We start from the raw sequence: 14,898 nt of genomic DNA on the forward strand, positions 1-14,898 counted from the left end.
TTCTGCTCGAAGCCACAAAGTACGGTACGTTGCAAGGGCAAAGCTTCTCATCCAGGATGAAAAGATTAGCTATAGCTTTGAAGATGTCTCCTGTCATTGTTACCATCTTGACTGATTGTGTCTCTCTCTCTGTGGTTGCTGCACAGTCTAATTGCAGAGAATATATCTAGAGCTCCAGGGAACTGCATGATTTTTGATGATTCTAGGTTGTGATATTAGTTCAGTTTAATGTATTTCAAGAGCTATTACACATATTGTGAAAATATATTGAGCCATTTGTGTTCCCACAAGTAATCTGATTAAACAGGGATGTAACAAGCTGAGTGCAGCAATTTGACGTCAGTCTTGAACTGGTCACAGGCTTGTATTACATTTTGTGTCAGCAATTTTATCTTTCCAGTAATTTTTTTACCTTACTTAAAATAAGCATGTTTTTTAAAAAAACATTGGTTACATTTGCAAATCTGTGAATTCTGAGTATTTTCATATTGCATACTACTTAAAGTGAACCAATATTTTGTTTTGCAGGCCAGGCTTTCCAATAGTTTTATTTTTGTAAATATAGGAGAAAATATGAAATAGTTCAGTGTGCAATATTTCATTTATTACGAATCTCTACAACTTTCAATAATGCTTTCAGCTAGAATCTTATCAGTTTTTGCCGTTAGTTTTTATTTGGATGTTTAAATGAACAACTCAGGCTGACATAAGCCATTGTGTACGTAACCAAACTGTCCTCACAAATAAAAGGCAAAACTGTAGGTTTGAACTTTATTTTTTATTGAATAGCCTATCAAAGAAATAGTCCAGGAAAGGGTTTGTACCTTTATACTCTGCCCCCAAAATGTCTTGGAAGGTTACAGACCATTTGGTCCCTTGCAGAAAGCCAGCACAAACATAACAATTTAGGTAGACCCACTGCCCCACCATTCATGACTGGTAATTATTTGTTTAAAATTATAATTTAATCCAAGAGCCCAATAGTTGTCTTATGTGTAATTGAGCTATACAGATCCAAAAACTGCCAGCTTTGATTACTAACCTTACTGAATTGATTTAATAGGAAGTATGATTAATTCATAGGATGAATGTATAGCTGTTGAGCCCAACATTTGTTGCCCGTCCCTAATTGCCTTTGAGAAGTTGATGATAACCAACGTTTTGAATTGCTGCAATCACAGAACTGTTATGGAGGAAATCAAAGATTTTGATCTAGCGATAGTGAAGGAACAGTGATGTCGTTCAAAGTTAGAAAAGTCTGAGTTAGTGGGAACCTGTGTGTGGTGGTGTTCCCATGTATCTTCTACCTTTGTGCTTGTAGCTAGTGAAGTGTGTTGGTTCAGAAGGTGCTGTTGAAAGGGCCTTGCCAAATGTGTATCTTGAAGATTGTACACACTATTAATCACCAGAGGTTAAAAAATACTTGACAGAATGCAAGCTTTCTAATCCGTTTTATTTTGACTTGCATCACAAAATCCCTAGTTGATTCTTCTTTCCCCTTTACAAGTATTTTTAATCAACCTGCTCAGACACGTTATGAGAGTTGAACCCAGGCCTTCTGGCCCAGAGTTAGGGACACTACTACGACCCCACACTAGCCCACCCTTATTTTCCATATGTACACATTCAATTGCTCCCCTTAATATAAGTACTACCTGTTCACTAATTCCATCCCTGCCACACCCCACTAGAGACATAGTTATACAGCACAGAAACAAACCCTTCAGTCCAATCTGTCCATGTCAACCAGATACCTGAAATTGATCCTGTTCCTTTGCCAGCATTTGGTCTGTACCCCTCCTAAAGCCGCTCTTAGTGGTTAGCACTGCTGCCTCACATTGCCAGGGAACTAGGCTCTGTTTCACCCCGAGTGACTGTCTTTGGAGTTTGCATGTTCTCACTGTGTCTGCATGGGTTTCTTCTGGGTTCTCTGGTTTCTTCCCACAGACCAAAGAAGTGGAGATTAGGTGAATTGGCCATGCTGAATTGCCCACAGTGTCCAGGGATGTGTAGGTTAGGTGAATTAGCCATGGGAAGTACACGATTACAATGATAGGGTGGGGGGTTCTGGATGGGATGTTGTTTGGAGTGTCAGTGGACTCAATGGCTTGCTTCCATTCAGTAGGGATTCTGTGAAATCCTTCTTATTAATGTATCCATTCAGATGCTTTTTAAAATGTTGTATGTACCCACCTCCTGCTCCATCTCCCACAGCTCATTCCATACATGCGTAAAAAAGTTGCCTCTCAGGTCCCTTTTTAAATCTTTCCCCTCTGACCTTAAACTTATACCCTCTAGTTTTGGACTCCGCTACCAGAAAAAGACCTTGGCTATTCAACCTATCCATGCCCCTCGTTATTTTATAAACCTCTATAAGCTCACCCCTCATGTTCAGAGTTTGCCTTTTTGTTCTTTAAGATTAATCTTTTTTTCACTGTACACTAAAGTTTCATATGTCTTTTATCCAATATTTCCAATAGTTTCTAAGAAACTGCTCCTTTCTCCCTAAATCCATCCCCATCTACCAGCACGAGCAGGAGTTTCTAAATTAAGATTTTTACAACTGTCCTGATTTTTTTTTAAATTTCCGAGTTAAAGGCAGCATTTACGAAAAGAAACATTGGTATCTCCTGGACTTGAGAATCCATCACATTGCATAACAAGTATCACTAAAATCAATAAACTCTGTTATTGGTATCTCCCACTGATCGAAATTTTAAACTTTCCATCTTGAGTTCTTTTAATATTTTGTTTGTCCAAATAATATTTTCCACCTTTGGGAGTTTTCATAGCTGTTCTCAACTCTAAGACTGGAAAACTGACATCTGGCTTCATTTGGGTGCTCAGCCAATTCAGCTGTCCAACTCGACCTAATGATTCTTCCATTTTGAAAGCTGCTGCATCGTTTTGTGAGGCTCCATTTCGACTAAGTTAAATGGGAAAGACGTCTTCCAAATAAGTGATGATGCACAGCAACTCACTGTGCATCCTTCCTGATTTCAATCTGATGAACATGAAGTCCTCAGAACCTGAATTACAATATGTAATTCTGCTTCAAGTCCATTTATGGCCATGCTTTCAAATTCACTGCTCCCTTCCTATAAGAAGTCATCGAGGTGCATTATGAAAATGTACGAAAGCTATCCTACCCCCATTCCAATACCATTAAAACACTGCAGGCTTGTTTTCAACTGGGACAGCCCAGTTTTAATAAAGTGGACCTTACTGAGAAATACCAAGCTCTACTAGAATCATTCTTAATGCCATAGAAACACTTAACATCAAAAATCTGCTCTGGAGGGCACCGAGATGCTTCTCTTTTGAGCTGACCTCTCTTCTGAAATAATTTTGAGATGCTGATGTTGTACTGGGGTGTACAAAGTTAAAAATCACACAACACCAGGTTATAGTCCAACAGGTTTATTTGGAAGCACTAGCTTTCGGAGCACTGTTCCTTCATAGGTGGTCCTTCTGAAATGCCATTTTATTCTGAATTGATCTATATTTCCACGCATTTGTGGCTAATAATGTGAAGAACATTTTCAAAATTGCTTCTCTTGCTGTTTGTGAGTTATACTCCTATCTTGGTCTCCCTAGTTTATTGTCAAAATCTCATGCCTGTAGTTTGGATGTAGCCTGATATGCCCCGCACATATCCTTCAAAGGGGATAGCCAGCCTTATCACCTTTGCGTATGCCCAAATTCTCCCTAGCTTATTAAAGTCCTTGCTGTTTTGTAGCCTTTACTTACTTGTCTTCTCATTTGTTCATAATCACTAAAACTTCCTGGTGACATGGGTGTCTCTGCTCTTGGTGGTATTCCTGGTCTGAATGATATTCGTTAACCTTTTTAAACTGCACCAATTAACACTGTGTCCTCCATTTTCGTATGGCCAGTTGCCCTAATTGCACCACAAATGCTGCTGCAGATGAATGCTTTGTGTATTTTGGCAGAGCCCAGTCAATAATTTTGCAAATGTTCCATAATACCAGGATCACGTTCCTCTACTAAATGTTGCATCCAACTTACTGACATCTGTACTGGATCACTAACTTGCATTAAACTTTACCTCCATGATTTTGCTCTCCCAACAAGCAGTGCTTTCTGATTTTGTCTCCAAAATCATACAAAAAGGATGTTGGAAATTGTGTTAAAGCAGACTGATGGCAGCATTCAGTGTTCAGACTTGCCTGGAGCAAAGCCCTGTCTAACAACATGTAAATGCCAAAGCATACAAACATGTTGCTTGCTAATCTGTGGGCCTGGAGTCACGTGTAAGCCAGACCTGGAGAGGACTACAGCTGTCCTTCCCCTTAGGCAATGAGTGGACCAGATTGGTTTTTATGATCGTTTTTACATGGTTGCAATTAAACTAGCCTTTAATTCCAGATTTTATTCAAGTTTCACCATCTCTTTGGGTGGAATTTGAGCCCATGGCTCCACTGCCTCCTGAAATTGTGAAGAGATCCAATCAATTCAAGGGCATTTTTCCAAAGAATACTCTTTGGACACAAGCACTAACTCTGTTTATGTCTCCATAGCTGCATCCAGACCTGCTGAGTTTAACCAGCACTTCTGTTTCAGATTTCCAGTACTATCAGTCTTCTGCTTTTAATCAAGGGCAGCTCGGGATGGGCAACAAATGCCAGCCTTGCCAACAATGGCCATATACCATTTTTTGTAAAAAAAAAATTTTAAAATTGAGAGAAAATTTAGAGATATTGAGAAATGTTTTCACTCAGGATTTTTGCGGGGTGGGCAGGTGTTGTTACAATTCTTGAATATGGGCTTGAAGTGATGTAATGTACGGCCAGAGAACCAAGAGTTGGATGTTAAGCTTAAGCTGGATAACTCTTTAAGATGACACAGAGAGCTAAACCTTAAGCTGAGTCTTCTGATTTAAATATTTCAATTGTAACTGTTGCTTATTAATATATAACTATGAAAAAACCAAATGTCAACCAATAGGGATAAATTGACTTGCATTCTCTGATTCATGTATGATGTTTGTATTCCTCGTCACAAACAATTTGTTGATCTTATTTCCACAATTATGATTTCTAGAATTTGTAGGATTGTTGAATTTTTTAAAAAGTGTAACCTGAATTGTTCCATGTTGGTAAGAAAGCTTAATATTTTAATAAGAAATCTTTGAACTGCAGGGTTGTGTTATATAAGATTATATTATTAATAGTGCGCCAACTGAATGAGAGCGTATTCTTGTAAATCATGCAAAAGGAACCATAACGCAGCCAATTCCATTGTTTTTAATCATGACAAATTTGTCTAATAGTTTTCCTCACTATCTTGCAGGATTTCTACTGTTTCTCCGAGGATTCATTAATTATGCAAAGGTTCGGAAAATGCCAGACAGTTTTGCCCCTCTGCCAAGGACTAGGGTCCTTTTCATCTACTGAGAATTAAGGTCTGTTACCAATTCAGATTCACTAACAATCTTGCATTGCAAATAACTGCTTTTCAGGCAACAAGGTCTCAGGAAACCTTATCCATCTGATTTGAAATTCATATGGCACTATTTTAACCTAGGGAAGAGGATGGGAAAAAAAGCATGGTGATTCGATTCCTAGTTTGTATAAAGTGCTGAATTAAGTAGGAGTTCACTTTTCCTGAAAGCAGCTCAAAATGAGGAACCTGTGTATTTTCTAAACCATACTAAGGTTCGCAGGAGATATTAAACTCTCCAGCACAACCAAAGAAATTGTTTCCATGTTTTACTTTTACAAGTGTATTTTATTTACCATGTTGAAACTTACATATTTTTAGCTATTTTTATTCTGAGGTCGTTCAGCTCCACCAGGGAGCAGTGGTGGGCAAGTGGTGGAAGAGTACAATTTGGTTTGCAGTTTGCTGTATGCTTTGAGCACCAAATTTACCATTTCAGTCGAACAAAAGTGTGCTTTGGATGTGTCACTCGACAGGAATAAGCAGGCAGTGTTGATTCTCTCATTTTAGCAGCTCTATTGTGCTGTTTGTCACTGAAATCAAATGAAAGGGAGAAGAATGATGCCAGCTTTAAGATGAAAGATTCCAATACCATGTGATCGGAAGGGATTGGAATACAGAATTCATCTTTTCAGTGTTGTTATTCACTATCTTTTATTTATATTGAATTGGATACTTCCATGTCTGACCATAGCTCTGTAATTCTCTTGCTGCTTTTTTCTTCTGTTCTGACTGAAAATAGAATGGGTCTCATTATAGTTCATAATGTCTTTTTTTCTTCCTCACTACAGATGGTTTCCTGGAGAGTGATTTCCTGCATCCGTAGATTGAACAACTTGTTCACTAGCAACTGACACCTGCAGGAAGTGGACCTCGCAACTGGGACACAAAAAAAGTGGGGGGATGGGGGGCGCGGCTGGTTAAATTACTGCATCAGAAAAGGACAACAAAGGACAACAGTGTTTCGTATCTGTTTTTAGATGTACAATTTTAATAGTGAATGCTGAAAACTAGTAATCATTATACTGTTTTAGTGGCTACTGTTGAAGTGCTATCGCAAAACTGGTCTGTGATGTACTAACAATGCCTTATTCATTTGGCTTCATTACCTAGCATGCACCTTGCCCTGATAACCAGTAGAGGGCACAATTGCTTTTCTTTTTCCTTTTGGGCTTTATCATCAGTGAATTTTAAGAAGACAACATAGTGTAGAAATGATGCTGGTCATGATATATGTTTAAAATAATTGTACTCCTTGGAGGCTAGGATCTCTGTTAAGTGGTGAGATGATGTGTTATCATTTGCAGAACACTCCTGCATTTTAAGAACAGACTAATGCACTTTTTGTGCTTTCTGCCAAGAGTTATTGGACTGTACTTTCTGGTTTTATTATGTTCTATGGTATATGACTGTAAATAGATCAGAACCTCTAATAAATGTAAATTCTATAACAGCCTTCTGAATCGGTGCTTGTTTAGTGAAAAAAGCATTTTGACATACTAGTTTCTATCCTTCCATAGTTTCAGCATTAATTATTTCTCACTCTTTCTCCTGATGCACTTTCACATTGATGTTTATTTTAACAGCATCTCTAAGCCGCTGGCCTTGGCAAATGCTAGCAAATTTCACTTGCATTATAGCTGACTGTGTAAGGCTCTGTTAAATAGTATGGACACTTGAGAGCAGCAGTTTGCTTTCCAGTGTGTGAGCTGTGTCAACAGAGGGTGCTAGAAATGCTAACTGTTTCAAATAGGGGAAAAAAGGTAGTCAGCAGATTCCACTCATTATCATTCAGTGTCATGTACTTGAATGTTCACATATGGATCGCTGATGAGGATCGATCTTGGCAGTGATAGGTCAGACAGTTTGCCAACACACTTACTAGTTTTTACACAGGAAGATTTGGTACTTGGACAAAATACTGGAAAAGTACCAGTGTAAACTCAATCAGATATTGGATCAGTACCTGAATCAGACTGAAGGAATATAATTTGCCAAAAATATGAAGTTGCACCAAATCTCCAGGGATTCAGCATTTTAACTTCAAACAGAGAAGCTGTAAATTGCATCTCACCCTTGATTTATCCTATTAATTTGTTTTTGGTTATGTCTTGTGGTGGATGTTATGTTTAAAAATACCAATTGTTTAACATCAAGGGTGATAATTGGAAAGTAGATTGTGTTGATCATTTGATTTCCTATAGGGTCCTCTTAGCTTCTTAACTGATTAGAATAACAGCCTGTGGATATCGTTTCATTGTTATCTGTCACTGAGCTATACAGATTAACTCTAAAACAAAAATGAAGCAGTAATACACTTGGAGGCAAACTATCCATTGCAAAAAGTCTGCTATTTATTAGAATTAAAGTAACCTTTTCACCCCGATCCAAAATAATAACTTTTAATAATACAATGTCTCTTAAACCCCTGCAAGAGCTTTAATTATCATGGAGGGTATGATTTTATTTGCATACATTTAACAGTACGAGAGTGGCACTTAAGTAAACAAGCTCAACTTATTGAGATGATTTAAATGCTTTATGATATGGCAACACTTAAAACCAATGACTAAGTTCTAACATCCAACTAAAAGAAATTCCCCACTCGTCTCAGGGTAGGGATGCATTTCCATTACTGATGTGAAGCTTCAAATCTGTTTAACCCCATTTATCCAAGATCAAGAGTTATCTGATCCAGGAGGAAGTTAGTTATTACTTAAGGAGGATTCTGTTCTAGATTAACCAGCCTATTATTTTTAAGTAATGACAATTGAGCATTTTTACAGTTAATCACTTAGAACTTTTCAGCCCCAATTATTTTGGATTCTACCTGCTGTATTTGTAATGGGACAGTGCTACCTATGACCTTTTGCTGTGTTAGCTGATCTAAGCATGGAAGATGGCGGAGGTGCTAACGCTTGTTTCAGAAATGCTGGACTTTGGGGAGAGAAACCTAATTCCCAATAATGCAAATAATGTAACTCCTGCTGATATGTCCAGCTGTATGGCTGTCTAGCAACAGCAGTACGAGGCTTCTCTGTGATGTCTAGTTAAACAACACGCTTGCTGTCTTAGCTGCATTGAGAGTGATTACTAGAGGTACACCGTTGTGGTGACAGTACACCACCTGCTGAGTTGACACCTTCAGAGGCACAGCAACTTTTGGGCCACAACAAACGGAATTCGAGTGCGTTTCAATGTAATGGTGTCACTGCTGGAATATTCAAGATATAAACTGCATGGAAGGAAATCTCGAATTCTGTAGCATGACATAATGTAACTGCCCTTTTGTCTCCTTGTTAGTTCTAACCCTGCTCTTGGATTACTAGCATTGATTAATTGTAAGTAACTTTGTAACAAAAGCTACAACGCAAAAGGAAACTTTGTTGGAGCTAAGAAGTTTTTATTCCCATGCATACTAGCTTGCACTACAAAACCAGCTATGTGTTGGAATGGTCTCAATGCTGCTTTCATTGCTGTATAAACTTGGTTGTGTAAATGGAGGTTTTTGTTCTCTAGCTATGTCTCTGTGCAGCAATGGTTTCATGTTTTATTCCGTAGTCCAGGAGTTAAAAAAGCAATTTGTGCTTATCTGGATGGCAGGGGAGAGATATAGAGTCACAGGATTGGTCTATGTTATCAATACCATGTAAATAGCTTTTACTGCTGTTGAGAAAGGTTTTACTTAACTGAGATTGAGTGATCAGTGGCACAAAATGCACTTGTTGAATAAGGGTAGTTTCTGTGCAAAGCAAAAAAAAAACTTGAAAGTTTATGCAACCCTCTGGGCCTTCAGAGTACCCAGTTACCACTATTAGAAAAGAAAAATAGGAATGAGACTAGAGATAATTATTTGCCCTGGATACCAAAATGAGAATAGACTCACGTTGAGCTAAGAGAGGGGACAAATTTCCAACATGTTCATGTGCACTACTTTGAACTGCAATATCAGTAGCAGCTACAGCCTGGCTTTATTTATATGGGTGGAACCATGTTAGCAAGTCCTTGGTTGCCAGATTCAGAAAATTGTTGAATGAATGAACATCGAATCCGAAAGGATTTGTAGTATTTAGCAAAAGATACTGATTCCCTTGTCTAATCGTTTCCCACTGAATACTGCCCTGACCAATCTTCAATTTGACAGCAAATCAAAAAACCTGGTCTAAACCAAGTTTAACAGGAAGCTGATCCAAACTAGCTTGAAATTAAACTGTTGCTGACCTCTCTGTCTGGCAAAGCCTTTATTTTTCTTTTCCTTCTTGTCAACTCCCTTAATAGTCTCTCGCCCATCCATCTACCAATTTTTCTAACCATGCAACCTTTAAAGATCCCTGCATTTCATTTCTTGTCCCCTTTGCACCCTGTGTTTAGGAAATTAGGAGCCAGAGTAGGCTTTTTCACCATTGAGATCATAGCTGTTCTGTGACCTAACGAAATAAACCCACATTTATGCAGCATCCCTGAATAATAGTTAATAAAATGTATAAGTCTTTAATTTTAAATAATAATTGATCTATCATCACTTGTCAATTGCAAAGAATGTTTTAAACTTCTACCAACTGTAGTGTGTACAAGTGTTCCCAAATTTCATTTCTGAAATGTCTGGCTCTAATTCTTAGACTGTGCTGTCTAGTTCTATACTCCTTGAACCATTTAAATAGTTTCTCTCCATTTGCCCTATCTGTTCTCCTTAATATGTTGAACCTTGATCAAATGACTTTCTAAATTCTGATGAATACAACCAGAGTGTTTATAGCTTTAACATTGTTGGTCATGTCGTGAGCTGCCAAGACCTCAAACTAGAATTTCCTCCTTAATCCCTCTTGCCCCTGGACATCTCTTCTAAAACATTTGTTTTTAGAATCTACCTCATTCACCTGTTCTACTGTTAGCATTTTGAAAGTCTTTTTTTGGTAATCTTCTATGAAGCACATTGTACTGTTTTTCTATGATAAAGGTGAAAAATATTCAATCTTGACTTCATTATAGCTATGTTGTCTTCCTCTTAATCCAGAATTGGTGTAGACTTTGTGTTGTGGATTGGATTTATGGCTAATCAAAATGGAAAATGTATTTTTTTATTCTTGTACAGGATGTTGGTAGCACTAGCATCTATTGCCTGACAACTTAGAGGTAATCTGAGTTATTAAGAGTTAATGACATTGCTGTGTGTCTGGAGTTACACATAAACCAGAGCAGGTAAGGACAGCAAATTTCCTTCTGAAATCCGGATATTAGAGAACTTAGGTGGGTTCTTCCAACAATTGACGCATATTTTCCATCAGGACAGCTTTTGATTTTTAATCATTTTTTAAACTAATTGTTCTAATCAATCCATTCAGAGATGTTACTACACACCTCTGGAGTAGGTGAGACTTAGAGTCATAGAGATGTACAGCTCAGAAACAAACCCTTTTGGTCCAACTCCTTCATGCCAACCAGATATCCCAAACCAATTTAGTCCCACCTGCCAGCATCCGGCACATATCCCTCTAACCCTTCCTATTCATATACCCATCCAGATGCCTTTGAAATGTTGCAATTGTATTTGCCTCCACCACTTCCCCTGGCAGTTCATTCCATACACGTACCATCCTCTACATGAAAAAGTTGCCCCTTGGGTCTCTTTTTATTTTATCTTTCCCCTCTCACCCGAAACCCATTACTTTTCTTCATTTATATAAATGTTTTGAATGTGAGTATAAGACATATATAGTTGATAGGAGAAAGTGAAGACTGCAGATGCTGGAGATCAGAGCTGAAAATGTGTTGCTGGAAAAGCGCAGCAGGTCAGGCAGCATCCAAGGAGCAGGAGAATCGACATTTCGGGCATGAGCCCTTCCTGCTCCTTGGATGCTGCCTGACCTGCTGCGCTTTTCCAGCAACACATTTTCAGCTCATATATAGTTGATAGGTTTGCAGATTGGAGGTGTAGTGGACAGCGAAGAAGGAGCACAGAAAGAGCGGGAGCAGCAGGGGGAAGTGACGACGACCAGAGAGGCAGGCGAGACCCGGAAGCAGGTAGAGCGTAAGCTTACCTGGGTAGGTTTGTTTCCCCTTTAAAAGCGCGCAGCTGAAGAACCCGAGGCACTACGGAGGTAGTGACTCCCACCCGCCCTCCTCCTCTAACCTAATAATAAGATCCGTTGTGGTAAGTAGGTAAGTGCTGAATTTTGCTTGTTGTATTCTTTAGACCCAGTTTTGTTTTAAAATAAAGGTTAGCTTTAGAGGGATGGCAGTGAAGGCAGTGCAATGTTCCTCCTGCAACATGTATGAGGTGAGGGATGCCATGGACGTCCCTGCTGATTACACTTGCAGGAAGTGCACCCATCTCCAGCTCCTCCAAGACCGTGTTAGGGAACTGGAGCTGGAGTTGGATGAACTTCGGATCATTCGGGAGGCAGAGGGGGTCATAGATCGGAGCTATAGGGAAGTAGTAACTCCAAAGATGGCAGATAGATGGGTGACAGTGAGGGGGACTGGGAGGAAGCAGCCAGTGCAGGGACCCCCTGCGGTCGTTCCCCTCAAGAACAAGTATACCGTTTTGGAGACTTGTGGGGGGGGGGACTTACCAGGGGTAAGTGACGGGGCTCAGGCCTCTGGCACGGAGCCTGTCCCCGTTACTCAGAAGGGAAGGGTGGAGAAGAGCACAGCAATAATAATTGGGGACTCGATAGTTCGGGGCACAGATAGGCGGTTTTGTGGGAACGAGAGAGACTCACGTTTGGTATGTTGCCTCCCAGGTGCAAGGGTACGTGATGTCTCTGATCGTGTTTTCCGGGTCCTTAAGGGGGAGGGGGAGCAGCCTGAAGTCGTGGTCCATATTGGCACCAATGACATAGGTAGGAGGAGTGCTGAGGATGTTAGACAGGCTTTTAGGGAGCTAGGTTGGAAGCTCAGAGTTAGAACGAACAGAGTTGTCTCTGGTTTGTTACCCGTGCCAAGTGATAGAGAGTCGAGGAATAGGGAGAGAGAACAGTTAAATACGTGGCTACAGGGATGGTGCAGGAGGGAGGGATTTCGGTACTTGGATAACTGGGGTTCTTTCTGGGGAAGGTGGGACCTCTATAAACAGGATGGTCTGCACCTGAACCTGAGGGGCACCAGTATCCTTGGGGGGAGGTTTGCTAGTGCTCTTGGGGGGGGTTTAAACTAACTCTGCAGGGGCATGGGAACCCAGACTGTAGCTTTAGGGTGCAGGACCTGGAGTGTAGGGAGGTTAGGAATATGGCATCAATCTTAAAGGAGGGTGCCTGTAAACAGAAGAGTGGCTTGAAGTGTGTATACTTTAATGCCAGAAGTGTACGAAATAAGGTAGGTGAACTTGCAGCGTGGGTTGGTACCTGGGACTTCGATGTTGTGGCTATTACGGAGACATGGCTAGATCAGGGACAGGATTGGCTGTTGCAGGTTCCAGGGTTTAAATGTTTTAGTAGGGTCAGAGGTGGGGGTAAAAGAGGGGGGGGGTGTGGCTTTGCTTGTCAAAGATAGTATTACAGCGGTGGAAAGGAAGATGGACGAAGATTTGCCATCTGAGGTAGTTTGGGTTGAGGTTAGGAATAGGAGAGGTGAGGTCACCCTGTTAGGAGTCTTTTACAGGCCTCCTAATAGTCCTAGAATCGTTGAAGAAAGGATTGTGAAGATGATTCAGGAGAAGAGTGACAGTAATAGGGTGATTGTTATGGGAGACTTTAACTTTCCTGATATTGATTGGGAAAGCTATAGCTCAAGTTCGTTAGATGGGTCAGTGTTTGTGCAATGTGTGCAGGAGAGTTTCCTGACACACTATGTAGATAAGCCAACAAGAGGTGAGGCCATACTGGAATTGGTTCTGGGTAACGAACCAGGCCAGGTATTAGAACTTGAGGTAGGTGAGCACTTTGGGGACAGTGACCACAATTCGGTGATTTTTACTCTCGTGATGGAGAGGGATAAGTGTGTACTACAGGGCAAGAGTTATAGCTGGGGGCAGGGAAAGTATGATGCGTTGAGGCATGACTTAGGATGTGTGGATTGGAAAAGTAGATTCCAAGGCAAGAGCGTAATTGATATGTGGAACTTGTTCAAGGAGCAACTATTGAGTGTCCTTGATAAGTACGTACCTATCAGGCAGGGAGGAAAGGGTCGTGTGAGGGAGCCGTGGTTTAATAAGGAATTGGAATCCCTTGTTAAATGGAAGAGGGCGGCCTTTGTAAAGATGAGGCGTGAAGGTTCAATAGGGGCGATTGAGAGTTATAAGGTAGCCCGGAAGGACCTGAAGAGAGAGCTAAGAGCAGCAAGGAGGGGACATGAAAGGTCCTTAGTTGGTAGGATTAGGGAAAACCCTAAGGCTTTCTATAGGTATGTTAGGAATAAAAGAATGACTAGGGTAGGAATAGGTCCAATCAAGGATAGTAATGGGAAGTTGCGTGTGGAGGCTGAAGAGATTGGGGAGGCACTGAATGAATACTTTTCGTCAGTATTCACTCAGGAACAGGACATTGTTGTCGATATGAATACTGAGGCATGAATAAGTAGAATGGATGGCTTTGAGATATGTAGAGAAGAGGTGTTGGAAATTCTGGCAAGGGTGAAAATAGATAAGTCCCCTGGGCCTGATGGCATTTATCCTAGGATTCTCTGGGAAGCAAGGGAGGAGATTGCAGAGCCATTGGCCTTGATTTTTGTGTCCTCTTTGTCTACAGGAGTAGTGCCAGAGGACTGGAGGCTAGCAAACGTGGTTCCCTTGTTCAAGAAGGGGAGTAGGGATAATCCTAGTAACTATAGGCCAGTGAGTCTCACTTCTGTTGTGGGCAAAGTCTTAGAGAGAATTGTAAGGGATAGGATTTATGCACATCTGGATAAGAATAATGTGATCAAGGATAGTCAGCATGGTTTTGTGAAGGGCAGGTCGTGCCTCACAAACCTTATTGAATTCTTTGAGAAGGTGACTAAGGAGGTAGATGAGGGGAAAGCGGTAGATGTGGTATATATGGATTTTAGTAAGGCATTTGATAAGGTCCCCCATGGTAGGCTACTGCAGAAAATACAGAGATATGGCATTGAGGGTGAGTTGGAGGTTTGGATTAGGAATTGGCTGGCTGGAAGAAGACAGAGGGTAGTAGTTGATGGCAAAGGTTCATCTTGGAGTGCCGTCACTAGCGGTGTTCCGCAAGGATCTGTTTTGGGACCATTGCTGTTTGTCATTTTTATAAATGACCTGGAGGAAGGGTTAGAAGGTCGGGTGAGCAAGTTTGCAGATGATACGAAAGTCGGAGGAGTTGTAGACAGTGAGGAAGGATGTGGCAGGTTACAGCGGGATATAGAGAAGCTGCAGAGCTGGGCAGAAAGGTGGCAAATGGAGTTCAATGTAGCTAAGTGTGAGGTGATTCACTTTGGTAAGAGTAACAAAAAGATGGGGTACTGGGCTAATGGTCGGATACTTGGTAGTGTGGA

General features: G+C 40.6%; 1 protein-coding gene across 1 annotated transcript in view; it reads left to right on the forward strand.

The window, feature by feature from the left end:
* Window positions 1-6,916, forward strand: part of LOC140491944 (NEDD4 family-interacting protein 1-like) — a 59,839-nt gene extending 52,923 nt beyond the window's left edge. The window contains exons 7-8 of the mRNA XM_072590436.1: window positions 5,314-5,425; window positions 6,255-6,916. Of these exons, the coding sequence (XP_072446537.1) occupies window positions 5,314-5,417 (104 nt within the window). The 3' untranslated portion in view covers window positions 5,418-5,425; window positions 6,255-6,916. The remainder of the gene's footprint in view (window positions 1-5,313; window positions 5,426-6,254) is intronic.
* Window positions 6,917-14,898: the final 7,982 nt, after the last annotated feature.

Source organism: Chiloscyllium punctatum, chromosome 20, assembly GCF_047496795.1.
Source record: "Chiloscyllium punctatum isolate Juve2018m chromosome 20, sChiPun1.3, whole genome shotgun sequence".
Classification (NCBI taxonomy): Eukaryota; Metazoa; Chordata; class Chondrichthyes; order Orectolobiformes; family Hemiscylliidae; genus Chiloscyllium; species Chiloscyllium punctatum.